The following is a 20,096-nucleotide window of genomic DNA, read 5'->3' on the forward strand; positions in this document are numbered from 1 at the left end:
TGGGACACATTTAGAGCCATGGCACCAGGGCAGGAGGGAGGAGGAACAGGAAGAAGGAAAAGTTAGTTGAAAATCCATTTATGCCCGAGATATCTATCTCTATATATTTTCTAGGATACCTTGTTCCTTCTGTGTATGGGTGGAATAGACATCAAGTAATCTAATTAATATGTTAATTAGATGTTTGTGTAAATGTAAAGCTCCTCACGAGCAGGTTCCATCTTTTGAACATCTTCCTCCCTTGCCAATGCCTAACAAATAAGAGAAATACTAAAAAGAGAATGGAGTGCTTGAATTAATGACTGTTTACACATGTATAACACCAAGTTCTAAAAATGAAAGATGCTTCCTATACTAGATATGATGTTCAAAGAGTTAAAATGGTGAAATGATTTGTATTATTCTTATGCTCTGATTTTATAAATAACAGCTTCAATGGAATTCATAACTTTTCAGACACTGAAATATGTATTGAATTTTACAGATCCCTCAAATTTATATTATGTAACTTGCACATTCCATCTTACCTTGGCAAATACTCTTTTAGACAATAATAGAAGCTAAATTTCTGAATGTATTACTTCCTGATTGACAATAGATACACAGCAGCAAGGTGTGCTGGACATTATAAATAATTCCTACTAAAAGAAGTTTCATTTTGGAGGGCAGGAAATACAATGTGCTGCCTGTACACAAACCCATACAAGGAGCAGGAGGCATGGCTTCCTGTGAAACTGACTTTGTCTTAAATGTCTCACATTTATCCCTTGTTTAGTATATTGGAAACAAACGATGTGACGTTTCAACAGTGAGGCCCCTTTAGCTCTTCTTTTCCCAGTGAAGAAAAACACTTTCACTCACGACATATTTCAGACAACATGGATAACAAGTTTAGAAAAATAGAGATTCACCATTATGTTTGCACTTATTCCAAATGGAATCAAGAGGTTAGGCTGTCTTTGGAGCCTGCAACTGTTTTCTTGAAAACACTAAGTTTTCTGAGATACCTCTTTACTGAGTGCTAAAAGAAACTGGATCTCTATTCTGATAAATCAATGTGCCTCTGGGGGTGTTAGGTGTCTGCTCCAGGAGGATTGCTATGGATGAAGAAGGAGTATTATATTGCCCTTGACCCCAAACAAGCACCATCACTCTCTGCAGCTTCTTGTTTAGTGTGGTCCCCATGGGACAATCAGATGTGAAGGAATTTGAACACCATCATAAAGAAAAGAAAAAAAAGAAAAGAGCATGAAAAAAACAGTATCAAAGTTAAAACAAAGTTTGTTTGCCAAGCAATAATTACCTGGCTTTAACAAAGTCGTGAGATTATCTATACATTTTTTTCCTTTGTGAAGGAGAACTGTAGCTAGACCGAACAAAGCAAAACAGAACAAAACAGTACAGAACTCAGGTATTCAAACCAACCTAACATGGCCTTCTTCCCTCTCTCCTCTTTGCACCATCACATTCCACACAACACAATGTGGGGAGAAGCCTCGTCCTTTATGCTACATAATGAGATCTCCTTTGTGTGCACAAGTTTTCTGCTTCTTGTGTGGTAAGTACTCATGAGGGGTGCACCCCTCCTAGACTTCTCTAAACTCAGGTTGAGCCACAATCCCCACAACCATTGAGATGCACCACATTGCATCAGCAGGAGGCGTTTTTCTTGCTTTTGTTTTTTGTTGGAAAGTGTAATATTTGCACCATATGCCTAGGCTCATTCCAGCTAATGGGACTGATGCCACATATGAATCATGAGTTGAATGTATAAAAACTGCAGCTTTGTCACTGCTGTTTCTGGATGGATAGTGTGCACAGGGAAAAGTAGAGTGGGAGCAAAAGAAAATGTTGATTGACTCCTAGACCTGGAGTTGCTCGTTAGAAATTATAAAAAATGGTGGCTCTGCTCAGAAGACATGGGCATAAAAAAGCTCGGAATGCTTAATGCTCAAATTTCCCTAAAATTATATAAATGGAAGTAAACTTTTATTACCATTTGGTCAAGTGTAGCATAACTTGCATTCATATTTCATTGTTAGTAATGGAGGTATGTGGAGATACACACAGACCTTGAGACAGCTGTTGTTTAATATTGCATACAGGCTAGCAGTTCATTGAGAGTAGAGGAGATAAGCCTGAAGGTAGGATCTCAGAAGAAGGCAGTTCTTCATGCACAGCTTTTGTCAATCCTGATTTGGTTTGAAAATAAAAATCATGGAATACCAAAATCAAAGGAGAGTTGATTCAGGGAAAGGGCAAGGGGATGATCCCAGAAAGGGTGATGTGATTGCCAGGAAAATGTCAGGTGAGTTTCCATTTCCTCATTCAAGTCCAAAGGTGCTGGTTTCTTCTACTGCTGTTAGCAGCTTTTCATATAACATGGAGTATGAGGGATAAGGTGGAAGATCCAGTCGGTTGAAGCATGTGTGTGCCCTGAATGGGGAGAAAAGATTGGTGAAGGTGTTTGTTTCAAGGTACAACTGGTCTGTATGTATCTGTATGTATCTGTGATCAATCTGAAGGTATGAAGCAAAAGGGAATAAAAAATGAGCACAACCAGGTTTTGGACCACCATATAAGATTGCAACTAAAAACGATGGCCTTCTAGGCATGAATAAACTAGTTGAGGGAGTAGAATAACTAGAAACATTTACAAGCAAACCACACTCATCAATCGACAATATCAGTTTTATTCTGCAGTTGAAATATGAATTGGATGTGATCAGTGAAGGAGGCAGAAACGTCATTAATACTACAGGATCATATTCCCAAGTCTCCTTGTCTAGCTCTGATTTCTGGGCCACAGTAAACCATGTGTATTGATGTAGAGATGCCACCGGATGCAATGCTCTATCAAGTCAGGTGTGCCCTGGAGACAGTGTGACTCTTCTGTTTCAGGGGGACACAGCTAGCCTGACATCAGAGTGCGTCACTTCCAAGAACAACTGAGCTTTTGGAATAGTCTTCCCTGGTTGCCTGGAGCATCCCTGTGCCCTGAGTTCTGCCTTATTTGTCATATCCTTCATTCATCCTATGGGCCCACGCACACCAGTATCTGGTCTAGATAACGAATGGCTTTCCCTGCCTTGCACTAATGCACGGACCAGGACCAGACCCCGTATTGCCTACATAGGGCTCAGTGGTGAGCCTGAGAGGCCCAGGACAGTTTCCCCTCGTGGAACTTCAAATAACCTGACTAATTTCTTCCTGTCAGATGTGCTTTGTTTTTATGGAATTGTTGGTTGAGGCCAAGGTCTATACCAAAGTAGGGAGAAAGATGGATGGGTGCAGCTCAAGGTCAATTTAATGTCTTTTGCTTCCTAAAAGGTGTGTTGCAATGGTGTCTCGAGAAGCCAACCAGCACAGAAGAAGGGCACATGAAAATGGAACGAAATAAACTAAACTAAACTAATCTAAACTAAACTAAAATAAAATAACAATAAAAGAGAAGAAGATAAAACATCACAAAACAAACATATACACAATAAGACTAAACAAAACTCTAAGCAAAGAGACCATTCCCCTTCATTTGAATTTCACTTGGGATACTGAATTCTTCTTTTAATTACAAGATCCCTAGGGAAGTTGTGTATTGTTTATACCTTTGTTTTCAGAGTTCCTGATCAGGCTGATGCAGTGCTCAGGGTATGAGAGAGATTATTTGGGTGATGGGGAGGTGGGAAGAGGGAAGAGGGAAGAGGGAAGAGGGAAGAGGGAAGGTGGGTTCTCCTGCACGGGAAGAATAGTGGGAGGATGCTGATGTTTTTGCCTCTAAGCATCCATTCCTCCTTCTCCTGGCCATAGCTCCCTCATTGTTCTTGGAAAACTAACCCCCGAACTCCTTGTGCCCCCACAAGCTCCAAGGGTGGGCACAGGATAGGAGTGTATCTGGCCTTAGGTCTTAAGGATTTACCTGGGAAGAAGCATAAAAATAGACCAAGATTAGCAGAGTCTCAGATTATGATTGAAGATTCAAACAGGCCTCTGTTGACCTCACAAGAGAATAATTAAAATATCTTACCTAAACTCATTTGAGTAAAAGTGGAAGAGCACTCAATGTAGGATGACAATTACATCGACCCTTCTCTATGTTTAGAAAGATTAAAACAAAGACATGCTCTGGTTTCTGGCTAACCAAGTTAAGTAGGGTGGGAAAATCCCAAGTATGCTTCTGAAACTAGCTGAACTAGTTAGGAGCAAGGTATGAGCAGCCATCATTGCCTTGGTTTTCTTCCTCTGGCCATTTTAACTGGCACTCATGAGTGGAAATGTTATGTCAAAAATCCCATATTTGCAAAATAGCTGGAACCAAATGAATTGTGTAGAAGATAATTTCTGGGAATAATCTGAAAGCATTAGCAAATGGCACCTCTTCAAGACCTAGCATGGCTACCCAGTTTCTTCAAGTTGCTTTTACTGCATTTATCACCAGCTTTGGTTAATTCTCTTAAGTAGACTGTAGTTTGTAATTGAGAATGAATGAACACAATCAAATCATGGTTTGATTCAGCATTCTTCTTCTTTTTTTTTATGTTTATTTATTTTTGAGAGAGAGACAGAGAGAGAGACAGAGCACGAGCAGGGGAGAGGCAGAGAGAAAGGGTGAGACAGAATCTGAAGCAGGCTCCAGCCTCTGAGCCATTCAGTGCAGAGCCCAATGTGGGGCTCGAACCCACGAACCATGAGATCATGCTGTGAGGTGAAGTCAGACGCTTAACCGACTGAACCACCCAGGTGCCCTTGATTCAGTATTCTTAAATGCTTGCAGTTCTCCAGGCATGGTTCTGACAGCATAGAACACCTGCTCATTCCCTCCCTAGGCTCTGGGCCCAGTGCTCCCGTGTGCAGTAGGTGGCAGAGAAAGCACAAAACCAGGGGTTGGAAGACCTCTATTCTGATTACAGCCTAGCCACTTGCTAGCTTTATCACCTTGGGAAAGTCAGTTAATCTTTCTAAGCCTCAGTTTTCTCACTTGTAAAATGAGGGCAATAATATATGCTCTGTGTACGTCAGGGGGTTGTAGTGAGGACCAATGTTAGAATGCACATAAATGCCTTTTGTAATCTGTGAATATTTATTTATTTATTAACTTTTCCTTTCTTTTTTTTCTGGTTTTCTTTATTTTTTTTTAATTTAATTTTTTTATTTGTTTAAATTTACACCAAAATTAGTTAGCATATAGTGCAACAATGATTTCAGGAGTATATTCCTTAGTGCCCCTTACCCATTTAGCTCATCCCCCCTCCCACAATCCCTCCAGCAACCCTCAGTTTGTTCTCCATATTTATGAGTCTCTTCTGTTTTGTCCCCCTCCCTGTTTTTATATTTTTGTTTCCCTTCCCTTATGTCCATCTGTTTTGTCTCTTAAAGTCCTCATATGAGTGAAGTCCTATGATTTTTGTCTTTCTCTGACTGACTGATCTCACTTAGCATAATACCCTCCAGTTCCATCCACATAGTTGCAAATGGCAAGATTTCATTCTTTTTGATTACCGAGTAATATTCCATTGTATATATATAACACATCTTCTTTATCCATTCATCCATCCATCGATGGACATTTGGGCTCTTTCCATACTTTGGCTATTGTTGATAGTGCTGCTATAAACATGGGGGTGCATGTGTCCCTTCAAAACAGCACACCTGTATCCCTTGGATAAATGCCTAGTAGTGTAATTGCTGGGTCGTAGGGTAGTTCTATTTTTAGTTTTTTGAGGAACCTCCCTACTGTTTTCCAGAGTGGCTGCACCAGCTTGCATTCCCATGTGAATCATCATCTAAACATAAGATTCTCTTAATAATGCAACCACAACTGCAGTTATAATTTCCGGAACTGTGTCACACCTGTGGGTACTCAAAAGCCTCTTTCATATAAACCACTGGTAAATGAATCACCCACCCTGATCTCCCATTTGTGCAATGGATATTTTGGAACTCCACATGAATCTTTTCAATCATGCCAGGTCAATTTTCACTCTGTTGTTGTTAATCTAGGGTTCCAGCATTTTGAGATAATTCAGGATTTAGATTGTGCCAATCACTGTATTATTTGCCCTGATACTTTCTAACATCTACAGTGTCTCCTTGATTTTTTCCAAGTTGTTGATTAAAATGGTAACCAATGATAGCATGCTTCTCCCCAGAAGAGACCACTTTAAGTCTGGCCAAAAGCAAACAACACTACTAAAAGCAAACAAAGCAGCTCTCTGCTGCTGGTTGTTCAGCTAGTTGTGAGGCCAATTTTAGAAGTCCTGTCTCCCCTTCATGTCACTTTCTTCCACTGTCCAACCATAGCCTCCCTGTACATATGGTTCTTACTCTCAGGGGTGCCTGAGTGGTTCAGTCAGTTGAGTGTCCAACTTTGGCTCAAGTCACGATCTCATGATTTATGAGTTCAGGTCCTGCATCAGGCTCGCTGCTGTCAGTCTGTCAGCCTTTCAGCGCAGAGTCAGCTTTGGATCCTCTGTCCCCCTCTCGCTATCCCTCCCCCATTTATGATCTCAAAAAGAGAGAGAGAGAGAGAGAGAGAATAACAGATGGTTCTCACTCTCAGCACTACTAAACCTATTCTTTTTCAACTTGAACCTCTTGATCCCCAAATCCAGAGGCCCATTCTCTGCCCACACCTCCTCAAGCTTTTTAAAAGCCTTTGATATCTTTTCTTCTTGAACATCTCTCTCCTCTTGCCTTCTCTATGGCTTCTCAGTGGCTGTCAGTTTCCCTTCCAAACTCCCAATGGCTCCCTCAAGCCTCCTTTGTAGACTTATAGCCTACAGAGCAGGGTTTTTCACCTTGGCACGACTGACATTTTAAACTTGATAATTCTCCATTATGAGGGGCTGTCTTGTGCATCGCAGGTGTTTAGCAGCATCCTTAGCCTCTACACTAGATGCCACTAGCCCCTCCCCAACAACCAAACATGTCTCCAGACATTGCCAAATGTCCCCTGCCGGGCAAAGTCATCTCTCCCATCCCTCTTGAGAGCCATCCCTATAGAGTAAGTCAATATCTACCTCAACCAGGCCTTCCCCTCCACCTGGGCTTGGGCTCAGTTTACATCTGCAGTGGAGCATGTTGTTAGAATTCTGTTTGCAACTTTTAGGCCAATCTGCCCATGACTCATAGTTCTGGAATCCCTGGTTCCCACTCCAAATGTAAACCCTTAAGTTCCCCTCCTCTCCTTTATTCCATCTCCATGCTGCCTTGTGATGTGTCTATTCAGACTAGCTTCCACGCTTTTCTTTCTTTGGAGCCTCTCCTCTGTTCCCTCCCCAGTCCTTGTTGTACAGTAAGGAAACTCTCCCACTCTCCCTTTCAGGACGTGGCCTACAAGTCTTAGTATCCTGTCTCAGTCCCCATGAGTAGAGATGGTGAATGGTCATCCTGCCACATTCTTTGATGTGAATGAGCACTTTGCTCACTCTCCACTACCAATTCTAGATCATTACTTTTGAGTCTTTGATAAAAAATTTCTGTTCCTTTTACTCAGCTATAACAAAGGATGAGATCTTGCCGTTTGTGACAACATGGATGGAACTTGAAGGTATCATGCTAAGTGAAACAGATCAGACAGAGAAAGAGAAATATCAAATGACTTCACTTATATGTGTAATGTTAAAAACAAAACAAAGCAAACAAACAAAAAGCAGAAACAGACTCATAAATACAGAGAACAAACTGATGGTTGCCGGGGGTGGGGTGGGGAGGGAGGTTGGGCAAAATAGGTGAAGGGGAGTGGGAGGTACAGAGTTCCAGTCACAGAATGAATAGGTCACAAGAATAAAAGGCACAACCCAGGGAACATAGTTAATGGCACTGTCATAGCATTGTATACTGACAGATGGTAGTGACACTCATGGTGAGCACAGCATAACCAACAGACTTATCCAATCACTATGTTGTACACCTGGAACTAATATAACATCTTGTAGCAACTATACTTCAATTAAAATAAATAAAAATAAAAGGGAAACAAATGTTTAAAAAATTCTATTTCTCTGAATCTTGTGCCACTTAGATTTTTTTCTATAATTACAGGTTTTATTTGGCATTTTATTTCAATCAAATAGGATAGATTAGAAGAGTTAGGGGCGCCTGGGTGGCGCAGTCGGTTGAGCGTCCGACTTCAGCCAGGTCACGATCTCGCGGTCCGTGAGTTCGAGCCCCGCGTCAGGCTCTGGGCTGATGGCTCAGAGCCTGGAGCCTGTTTCCGATTCTGTGTCTCCCTCTCTCTCTGCCCCTCCCCCATTCATGCTCTGTCTCTCTCTGTCCCAAAAATAAATAAACGTTGAAAAAAAAAAAAAAAGAAGAGTGTACTACCTGCAAGTAATAAGGGTAAAGTATTGTTTTTTTCTTAGTTTTTTAAATGTTTATTATATATTTTTAAAAGAGAGGGAGAGACACAGAATGAGCAGAGGAAGGCAGAGAGAGAGGGAGACACAGAATCTGAAGCAGGCTTCAGGCTCTGAGCTGTCAGCACAGAACCTGATGTGGGGCTTGAACTCATGAACAATGAAATCATGACCTGAGCCGTAGTCGGACGCTTGACCGACTGAGCCACTCAGGCACCCCAGGGTAAAGTGTTGTTTTGAGGAACTTGTATTTCAGACAGACAGACATGCACACACACACACACACACACACACACACAGAAGTAGATACACATGTACTGGGTTGTGACATTATGTAAAAGGTATTTCTTTCTGTGGCCTATGATTAAAAAGTTTGCAAATCAGTGCTCTAGATATACCTTCCATACCTTCTGACCTTCCAGCTATAATTACATTTATTAAAATCTCTATTACTTTGCTTAAATCCTTCCCATTCTCAACACATTCTCAACAGACTGTGTAGCTTCTGAGTCCACATGGATGACCTGTTCAATGCCCTAACATGCTAGCTCCTTGACCTCAACCTTAGTGACTGTCCCACCTGTCTTATACTGAAGTTTATCAGGCACTGTAAAATTACATCCTAGAAACCATTATTCTCAAAGTCCTCTTTCCTAACCCTCCTATAGTTTTGGGGAGGCAAGGGCTTGGATTGATGTAAAGGTTTTATTTAGCCTGGGCTATGATTCGGGTTTGGTTGCATCAGTATTTGGCATTCTCATCTGGGCAGCCAGTTGTCTGTAGAGGGGAGACCTGCAGACAAAGCAGCTCCAGACCACCTCTCCTCCCAGTGTGGGCAGTGTGCATTGAGCTCACATTCTCTGGGAAGTCCTGGGTCGTCCTGTGTCTGCTTGACTCTCCTGCCAGCCTCTGGGCCCTTCCCCGCCCCAACTCATTGCAGATGTTGCTCCCGCCCACCTCAGGGCCTCCTGCCACCTGCCATGTCACCTGGCCAGGTCTTTCCAAACTACCATTCTTAGAAGTCAGAAGTTACTTCTTTCTCTTCACACATTGGTGACACTTTTTAGGTTCTTGGATCTTCAGAAAATGCACAAGGAAGACTAGTTAGGGGTTACTATCCAGGGGGTCATTTTCACCGTCCTCCCAGGAGCATCTCAGCCTTTGCTTCTTGGGGTCTTCCTGGTCCAGGGTGAAGTCCCTGCCTCCCCAAAGAATCCTCTCTGGGGTTTGTGGAATAGCAGACTTTTTAGGGATGCCTTGGCCCCGATGTGAAGAGCCTGACGATAAGCCCAACATCCACCTCATAAGCTGTTTGTGTAGGTGAATAGAATTAATGCACAATTCAAAGCTGCTCAAAGCAAATACGTAATTAGACTCAATCTGTGATCCCCAAATGACAAAAGCAATTCCTATTTCCATTTCCTAAAGAACAAAACTGAGACTCCTCAGCAGGGGCTTCTCTCTGTGATTCACCAAACTATCTCTCTCAACCTTATCCCTTATGAGTATCACTTAGGACATTCTGTCCTCCACGCTGGCCCAGCACTCCTTCCTGAACACATGCTGGCCACCTCCCACCCCCAGGCCTTGCTCAAGCTGCCAATTCAGCCTAGAGTTCCCCTCCACCCATTCCTTGACCCTCAATGCTCACCTAAATACCAGCTTCTTTGTGGCATCTCCTCCTACCAGCTCAGCTGGGATTATTAGGTCTGTGTTCTACATCCTCATAGCACCTTGTTTTTATCTTCCCTTCTCAGTGCCCCTTGGATTCCACCTTGTGTTGTAACTTATTACTACTGGCTGCCCTCTTTCCTAGACTATAAGCTCCTCTGGGAAGGTAGGTGGTTGTATCTTAGTCCCTCCTTGGGGCGGAGGCTATCATCAAATGGTGACTCAACACATTCTCCAAAATAAGAACAGAATGTTTCCAAATAACCTTGTCTTTCAAATCTATCATTAAACTAGACAAATGGGAATCTTGCCTTTTTAGCATTATTTTCTTGCCAGATTTAATTCAGTAGGTTCAGCCATCAGCAGAACCATGCAAATGAGCACCGAGGGGCTGCTGAGCAAGTGGGTGAAGCCAGGGCTGAAAATTGTGCCAAGACTTTTGGCTGTTATTAACCAGCTGGGCATGAGCTCTGTTTCCTGGGCCTCCTGATGCTCACTGGCATCAGGTGACTTGTCTTCAGGACATTAGAAGGTGTGGGAGATCTGGATGCAAATCATAGTTCAGTAAATCCTTCCATCGGGATTTAGCAATGGTATCTGGGAAGTCATGTGGAAATAGAGCTGAATGAAATGTGAATCTCCTTTTATAATTAGAAAGTATCATAGAAGAAAGTAATATGGATCAATCTTTTCTTTTGTTGTTGAGTAGGATTTATTACTGTAGTACCTATACAGAAGCATGTCTTTAGTGCTCTTTATTTCAGGGCAGGAAAAGGCTGCCCAGAGTGGATTATGAAGGACCCAGGAAGTGTAGGGATTAAAACTCACAGTGTAGGAAATTCATCTGTTAAACTGCCGGGATCTTTAGTGTCTCCTTTTTTGCATTTATCCCACAATAATCTCCTTGACAGCTTGCTATATAGAAGTCTCTCTAGAGGCCTGAGATACATATAGTCTTGTCCTCACATTGTTGAAAACACAGTAGGATAGGGGCACCTGGGTGGCTCGGTTGGTTAAGTGTCTGATTTCAGCTCAGGTCATGATCTTGCGGTTCGTGGGTTTGAGCCCCATGCCGAGCTCTGTGCCGACAGCTTGGAGCCTGCAGCCTGCTTCCGATTCCATGTCTCTCTCTCTGTCCTCCCCCACTTGCTCTCTGTCTCTCTGTCTCTCTCTCTCTCTCTCTCAAGAATAAATAAACATTAGGAAAACATAGTAGGAAAAATGTGACACGTACATGCATAACTATCCTACAGAGTATCAGGTGACATGCTGGAGGAGTACAGATACGGCGTTGGAAGGGTTATTTTGGGCTTCCAGCCTCTCCTCCCACCCTCACCAGGTGAGACATTCTTCCTTAAATTAAACTGGGCTATGTACACATTGGAAAGCTTCCCACAACTCACACACGGACCATGACATTATTGCCCAAACACCATCAATAGTCCAAAAATAACTAAGAATACGGTCTAAATTCACATCCCAGAGACTCTTCATTGGCACCTTTCATCAGTAACTCGTAACAAACTGTAGGTGGCAGGGAATTCTATCCTAAAGGATCATCATCCAAACTTAATAACAAAGTATACTTGGTGGGTTTCCTGAAGGCTGGCAGGAGCCCGTACCTGGGGAGAGACGTAATCTTCCCCCACTTCTCTATGCAGAAACGCCGAAGCCCATTGCTTCCTCGAAGGGCTGCAAAGCCTTCGTAGGGCACGCTTGACGTTCCCGTGACGAACTGAAGTAATCTCAGTCTCTGCTCATTATTGAAGCGCTCCACGGCGGCCCAGAACCAGCGGATCACAAGATGCCCGTCATGATAACCTGAATGGGGCAGAAGGAGGAAGGGAGGATGTGCAGAGAGGAGGAGGAAGGGAGAGAGGCAAAACACGCAGCAGGTGCAATGGGGACCGACTAGCTGCTGCTGGCCTGCCGATTTCTCTGACGGCCTTCACACAAGTCTAAGACCATCTGTGTAGCTAGGTCAAATTTTATAACAAAAGCAGATTTAGAAAGTAGCCATTTTATTAAAAGATTTTATGCTCTGAGGGGTGTCCTCAGAGATGTCTGCTTTCTATGTAAACAATTGGGACCACACTAGTCACTATCCTGCCTCATATAAATGAGACAAGGAGTGGCTAGATATCCTTGGGACCCTAAGAGACAAAACCTTCTATGAACATAATATTTCACTGTATTTTCTCTGTTCTGAGGTCTTAGCTCTTGGTAACTGTATACCGTGGGACAGTCTAGGACTTAAGAAGGATGGAAGGTAAACGACAAGCGTAGAGAACAGAAGATGCTGGAATCTCCAGTGGCCATTAGTGATTAGTGCTCCTGGAACAGCTGCTCTCGGGCCATTTGGGCCCATGGAAGAGGTATTGAGCCGCTGTCACTGTACAGTTGGGAGAGCAAGCTTGGGTCACCTGATTCAGGTAAATGATTCACCACCCCTGCAAATGCAAGAGGCACTCCAAGATGGGAGAGATGTACGTCAGCCGGGGTAGAAAGAGGGAAGTGAGGTGTACGTGAGCGCAGGAAGGCTTTGTGGGAGTGGAGAACAGGACAAACGGAGAACAAGAATGAGGAAGAAATATGCAGGGAATTGCAAGCTGACTAGTGCAGAGAGGGGTCTGAGGGAAACTGGCTGAGGGCCATAGAGGGCTGTAGCAGCCAGGCAGAGACACTGGGACTCGACTCCTTGGTTTTCCCCTGCCATGCCAAGAAGTGCCCAGCGGTCCCACACAGGCTTCTCATGGCTGAGTACACTGGGGAGACGAGGGAGGCTGAGATGGCGGGCCCAGCTTTCTGTCTATGGCTCCGACTGAGGTTTCTCTGTCATATTTTACACAAAGAAATGGTTTTGAGCCTTAAAAACAAAACACTTTCAAAAGTAATACGGAGTTTGTTTTGTGGATAAGGAAATGGCTTGGTGAAAATGTCTCAAGAAGACTAGTTTGGCAGCGTGAAGGCCAATAGTTAGGAGAAGTTTAGGGTTTGGAGAGACAACAGAACCAGGTTGCGGCGAACTGAGATGGAGGGGAAGAGGATTCCAGTTCCAGCTGGAGCGGAGACGCTTCCTTGCCAGCATGTAACCTAGCTCAGGAGCTCGTGTTTGGGTGGCCATCTCGGTCATGCATCTACATGCAGTTAGGCCAGAGATTATAGTAATGGGGATCACCTGAAGGAACATTCAGGATGGAAGTCACTGGAAGGCTTGTTAGGAGAACCTACTCTGCGTTGAAGGCCAAATCGAAGTAAGGCCAAATTTTATTCACCCTTTAAGAAGTTCTGAAATATATATCATATATATAGCTATAACATGGCATATTATCTTATATTTATAACTATACATGGAATATAAATATAAAAGGAATATTATTCAACCACAAAAAGGAATGAAGCAGCGAAACACACCTTGAAGGAGAATGCCTAATGAAAGAAACCAGATCCCAAAGACCACATATTGTATGACTCTGTATGAAATATCCAGGATAGGTAAATCTACAGAGACAGAACACAGAGTGACGGCTCTCAGATAGGGGAAGCAACTGCAGAATGAGTCCGGGTTTCCTTTCGGGGTGAGGGCAATGTTTTGGAACCAGCGAGAGGTGATGGTTGCACAACATTGTGAATGTACCAAATACCACCGCACTGTTCACTTTAAAATGGTTAATGTTACGATCTGTCAATTTCACTTCAATATAACATGTTTTAAAAAGTGGTGCCCTGTGTCTGTGCTGGGCCCGGCGTCTCACCTCCCCGGTACTCTGTGTTATTCCGCCAGTCATTCAGGTCGATTTCCGCCGTGCCCGCTATCACCAGCTCCAGCTCCCTGGCGTCGAACACAGAGACAAGCCTCGAGTCTACCACCTGAAATACAGATTAGGCTTCAGGTACAACCACACTGAAAGGTTTTGTTCACTTATTATTACTTCTGTGCGTTAAGCTGGGAAACTGATCATCATTTACAACTTTTATTTTCTCTTTAAAACAATTTTTTTACCATTTATTTATTTTTGAGAGAGAGAGACAGAGAGAGAGAGAGAGTGGGGGAGGGGCAGAGAGCGAGAGGGAGACACAGAATCTGAAGCAGGCTCCAGGCTCCCAGCTGTCCGCATAGAGCTTGATGTGGGGCTTAAACCCACACACAGAGATCATGACGTGAGCCAAAGTCGGTTGCTTAACCGACTGAGCCACCCAGGCTCCCCTACAACTTTTTAAAAAATGTACTATCATGTTCAAGTTCAAAATCGTGACTTACACATTTTGACACACAACCCATTCACGAGCTGTGAACTCAAAAAAGGTCCCAGGGTTTTCACTCCCTCTGATGCTCCCTCTCAGAATGATGTTATGGGCAAACCTAACTTGACTTTCTCCAGTCACATTTAAGTTCCAAGTATCCTTGCATTTTAAAGGCAAAAATCCAAACACTGTGAAGTGACTTGATGTTAGTATTATCACTTCACTTAAAAGGTATCCTCTCTTCCACATAAAACTATGACTTGTTTCCTAGGAATGGGCATTCTATATTAAAACAACTGTATTTTCCTTCCTTTCTCCCCTCTCTTCCTTCCTCCCTCTAAAGAGGGAAGACCTCCTTTGTGAGGGCGCTAAGCTCTGACTTTATACCTTATTGCCAAATGTGTCAGACACAACTGAACACCTGAGGTCAGTCGGTGCCTCCTCTAATCAAAGTAGAGATGGACAAGCCAGTGAGCCATGTTGTTGTCCATCATGGCAGGGAAAGAAAACTTTCCAAGACTCGAGCCTTGAGAAAACATTTACAGTGTCCTGTTTCTTAATTGCAAAAGTTTAAGGATGTCGACGTTTGGAGCATAGGAAGCTGGAAGCTGTCCCTGTCCTCTTGATTTACCACCTCAGTATGGATTACATGGCACCGAGTGACACTACAACAAAAGAGAAATCTACCAAGAGTGGACAATGCCCTCGAATGCCTTCGCTTCACTTATTTTTATTTCACCGAATGAAAGGAAACACACACGCACAGCTCTTGACAGGAGATAACAAAAGTTTTCCTATCTGGCACACTGGGGCCACAACAATATCTTTGTGAGAGCATTTTTCACCTACCGTAAGAGTTTGGTTTCCCAGAGAACTCTGACACCTTCATCTACCCCAAGGGTGTCCTCTTTGCCCTCTGGTGACGGGAGCTGAGCCCTTTGCCCGCCTTGGTTCTTCTTCTCCGTTTTCCCCACAAGCCACCCTCCTCACCTCATAGAAGCCCCGCACCAGGGCCTCGGTCTGCTGCACCACACCGCGCTCCACCCGCCACTTCACCATCCTCTCGATGTACTCCTTCTTGTTCTTCTCCGTCACCTGCGTGTTGGCTCCTCCAGATTTCAACTCCCTTTCCGTTACCTTGTGGGGAAACAGAGAGACTGTGATGCTTGTCAACTCAGTGGATCGTGCAGTGAATCACATCAATTCTAGGAGGATGAACTATTTACAAAAAGTCTTCTTCAACGTGGCTTCCGCATTATTGCCTCCTTAGTTCTTGTTCCTTTCCTGGAAGCTACTAAAAAAAGCTCTGCGTGTTCTAAGATGATACTGATGCACCTTACTGCAGTTTTTGTTTTATAAAGAGGAAACATGTTTCTTTAACTCAAGAGGCATAATGGAAATAAAAGAAAAGTGCTCCTGGTTGTCCCAGGGGAACAGATGGACCAGAATGTCCTTATACCATAATCACACATTCAATTTCCCCAAATCCCAATTAGATCAAATTCTCAACCGCCACCAGCCTCCCCACCCGAAGCAGATCATTGGCAGAAAAATAGCAGATAATGAGAAGATGGTTTTTACATCCTAGTGTAATAGTGGCTGAAGAATGACAGACTGAGAAAGGAAACAGAATGACAATGCCACTTAACGTGGTGACACTTGTTTGTTAGGACAAACGAGTCACTGAGAAAAGTTACAATCTGTGTTCTTTTGAAAGGCAAGAGGGTGGGTAACATATTAGACATTTTTTTTTTATCAGAAAGCTTTGGTGTTTGGAGGGGGTCATCTTAAATTCACTTAAGGGGCTCACCTCATGTCTCAAAACTATAAGACATGTAAGGCATACCTCTACTTAGTCATTGGCTTAATAAACATAGATATGTATATTTGCACTCATTGACACAGCTACCTGAATAGTCCATAAAAGTCTGACAGTTATTTTTTTCTCCAGCACTTAGGTGATTAGTACTAATCACAAAATACTGGCCGATTATAACATCCTAGTTGCCACTAATTTTCCACACTCCTTGGAACCCCTGATTTTTAGCTGCCCAGTAAAAGACTTTATTTCCTAACCTCACTTGCAGCTGGGTGTGCCCTGTAACTAAATTCTGGCCAATACTCTGTAAGCGGGAATGTTGTATGGCACTTTCAGGAACCCCCTGAAAGGGAGGGGTTGTTGCTCCTTTGTCCTGATGCCTCAGGCAGGAACATGATGGTTCGGGAACTATTAGCATCTGGGCCATAAGTGCAGATGCCCTTGGTAGGTGTTGCAGCCTTGGGTTGCCTGCCTCTACACTTTTCTGTGAGGGAAGAATAAACTGTTAGTTTCAGCTGGGCCATTTTGGGTTTCTTCTCTGGCAGCTGACTCTAATCCTAACTAACACACCCAGGAAACGCCCATCATGTCTTTCACCTGCATCTATCTGTCTGCTCCGCAGTGTCTCATAACTTGCCAAAAGAAGGGCTGTAACTTGGTTTCCTAAAACCCAAGTCATAGTTCTTAGTGACCTCATTTGAAGAGGAACGAGACACCCCTTTACAGAGATATGAGTTACTCTAGACCTATGGCACATCGTCTTTGGGAACATCTTAAACTTTTCTGAGTTGTTCCTATGCCACATACCCGTGAAGGATGGCTCTTTGTTTTTTAGATATTATTTTTTCCTTCTAATTTTATATATTCAGTTGTTTGTGGTTTACCTCATTTTTTTAAGTAGGTAATATGCATCCATGGAATAACATTCAAGTGGCATAAAAGGCCATAAATGAAAAGCAAGCTTCTTTCTCATTTCATCTCCCAGCCATACAATCTCCCCACCTGGAGAAAAATTGCCCTTACTTCTCTTCCAGGAAGATTCTATGTATTTATCAGAGAATATGTATATATCATCTCTTTTTGCTCACAAACAGTAGCATATTATATACACTGTTCATCACCATACTTTTCACTTAAAAATGTAAGAATTGTTTTATACCAATTTAGAATTGACTTATTCTATTTTTGTTATAATACCCTATTTATTGTTTATGATTTACATGTAAGTTGATGGGCTGGGGTGTCTTGCATTTTTTAACCACACATCCCACTAGCTCACTATTCTGTTGTGTGGATGTATCATAATTTATTTAACCAATGCTCCGTTGCTGGACATTTATATTGTTTCAGATCTTTTTCAAGTATCAACAATGCTGCAGTGAAGATCTTGATACATTACTCATTTGAATTAGGTGTGAATAAATATATTAGCAGGACAAATTTCTAGACATGGGTGCTGAGTCAAGGGCAGGTGCATTTATTTTCTTATTTTTCTTAGTTTAATTATTTTAATTTTTATTTAAATTCCAGTTAGTTAGGGGCACCTGGGTGGCTCAGTTGGTTAAGCGTCCGATTTTGGCTCAGGTCATGATCTCATGGTTTGTGAGTTTGAGCCTGCATCGGGCTCTGAGCTGACAGCTGGGAGCCTGGAGCCTGCTTCGGATTCTGTGTCTCCTTCTCTCTCTGCCCCTCCCCAACTTGTGCTCTCTCTATGTCTCTCAAAAAATAAATAAATGTAAAATTTTTTTTTTAATTCCAGTTAGTTAACATACAGTGTAATATTAGTTTCAAGTGTAGAATTCAGTGATTCACCACTTACATACAACACCTGGTGGGGGTGTGGGTAGGTCCATTTAGAATGAGGGTAGCTCATAGTGAACCAAACTTCTATCTACACTCCCATACAGCGTGTCTGTTCTCTACACCATCTCCAAAACAGAATACTGTTAAACTTTCTAACTCAAGATAATCTCATAAGAGAAAATGGCATTTTACTATGCTTTAATTTACATTTTTACAACTTGTGAATGAGATCGAGTATTTCCTCATATTTCCGTTTCTGGGAACCATTTCTTTTTTGCTAATTTTCTATTGTGTCATTGGTCATTTCTTATTGATCTGTGGGATCTCTTCCAATGTTGAAAGAATAGGTTTTTGTCTGTGTAATACATTACGGCATATTCGATATTATGCCATGTTTACTTTGCTTATGTTGTATCGTGGCCACATAGAATTAAAACAATAATTTTAGTTTGCTATGTCAATCTCTGCTTTTATGACTTTGAAAGTTGGGTCATATCTACAGGAGCATTCCTTACTGGAAGATTAAAAATAAAAATCTTGGCATTTTCTTTTTTTTATTATTTAAAAAAAAAAATTTTTTTTTCAACGTTTATTTATTTTTGGGACAGAGAGAGACAGAGCATGAACGGGGGAGGGGCAGAGAGAGAGGGAGACACAGAATCGGAAACAGGCTCCAGGCTCTGAGCCATCAGCCCAGAGCCCGACGCGGGGCTCGAACTCACGGACCACGAGATTGTGACCTGGCTGAAGTCGGACACTTAACCGACTGCGCCACCCAGGCGCCCCGGCATTTTCGTCTTTTTATTTATTTATTTTTAACGGTTAGCTTTCTGATCCAGGTGGAATTAATTTTGGTGTAATGAGTTAGGTTAGGAGTGTGACTTAAAGATGAGTACCCATTTGTCTTAATAAAACTTTCTAAATGATTGAGTTTGTTTTACAAATTTACCTTCTACTACAGGACAGATATAAAGAATGAACTAAAAGAAGTCACACACAGGGAACGGTGTATTTTATACTTTCATCTAGTACAAGGTAGGACAGTCATGTGAATCATATATTCTTTTTTTTTTTAAGATTTTATTTTTTAAGTAATCTCTACACCCAAAGTGATGCTTAGATTTACAAGCCTGAGATCCAGTGTTGCATACTCCACTGACTGAGCCAACCAGGTGCCCAATGAATCATATATTCTTGAACATATTTACGTGTACCCTTTATAGTTATAAGGAGAAATAATTTTTTTCTCAAATATGGAAGAGGGTATTATTCAGAATACCTGAGTGTCCTTTACACAAAGGAAATTCAACAGAATGCTGACCTGTCCAAAATTTATGATTATGGTATGGTGCTGCAGAGGTCAGTGGGTACCTCTCACACAGATTCAGCACACTGTTCACATTCATCAAGATACTTATAGAGCCTATCAACTCAATTCTTACAACGACCCATTTCAAATTATCATGTGTCAGAGGCTTTTGAAATCTCTTGTAAGTGACTCAGGCTATGGTTAACCTGATAAAACTGTAACCCAGAAAATTCAAAGGTATATATACTGGCGGGAATAAAAATGCAAAGCTTTGGGGCGCCTGGGTGGCTCGGTCGATTAAGCATCCGACTTCGGCTCAGGTCACGATCTCACGGTCCGTGGGTTCGAGCCCCGCGTCGGGCTCTGTGCTGACAGCTCAGAGCCTGGAGCCTGTTTCAGATTCTGTGTCTCCCTCTCTCTCTGCCCCTCCCCTGTTCATGCTCTGTCTCTCTCTGTCTCAAACATAAATAAACGTTAAAATTTAAAAAAAATGCAAAGCTTTATCTTATTAATAGTATTGAGATACATGCAGTTTGGAGGAGCAAACATCTAGATGCTAGTGATAAAAAAAAGTATTTTTGTAGTTGCGCAGATAACAGAAATACCTTACAAGTGTATTTCACACTTCAAAAAATGTTTTCTGATCCATTATCACATTTGATTTTCAAAAAACTCTCTAAAGCAGATCCATGTCATAACAAGGAAAAGAAAGAAGACAAGGAAGTAGTCCTCAAAGAATTGTATTTTAAATAGATGAGATTCTTTGTTTTCTAGATTAAAAAAAAAATCCCATTACTTTACGATCCAGCAATCCCACTCATCAGTATCTATCCAAAAGAATTGAAAGCAAGAACTTGAACAGGTAAATGTATACCTATGTTCACAGCAGCATTAT

General features: G+C 42.3%; 1 protein-coding gene across 1 annotated transcript in view; it reads right to left on the reverse strand.

The window, feature by feature from the left end:
- Positions 1-2,324: 2,324 nt before the first annotated feature.
- HECW1 (HECT, C2 and WW domain containing E3 ubiquitin protein ligase 1) overlaps positions 2,325-20,096 on the reverse strand; it is a 240,934-nt gene continuing 223,162 nt past the window's right edge. The window contains exons 24-27 of the mRNA XM_047096449.1: positions 15,261-15,407; positions 13,781-13,895; positions 11,648-11,846; positions 2,325-2,436 (exon numbers count right to left, since the gene is read on the reverse strand). Of these exons, the coding sequence (XP_046952405.1) occupies positions 2,325-2,436; positions 11,648-11,846; positions 13,781-13,895; positions 15,261-15,407 (573 nt within the window). The remainder of the gene's footprint in view (positions 2,437-11,647; positions 11,847-13,780; positions 13,896-15,260; positions 15,408-20,096) is intronic.

The sequence above is a fragment of the Lynx rufus genome, unplaced genomic scaffold (assembly GCF_022079265.1).
Source record: "Lynx rufus isolate CCGP_SWC_20201006 ecotype Redwood Valley unplaced genomic scaffold, mLynRuf1.p SCAF_4, whole genome shotgun sequence".
NCBI lineage: Eukaryota > Metazoa > Chordata > Mammalia > Carnivora > Felidae > Lynx > Lynx rufus.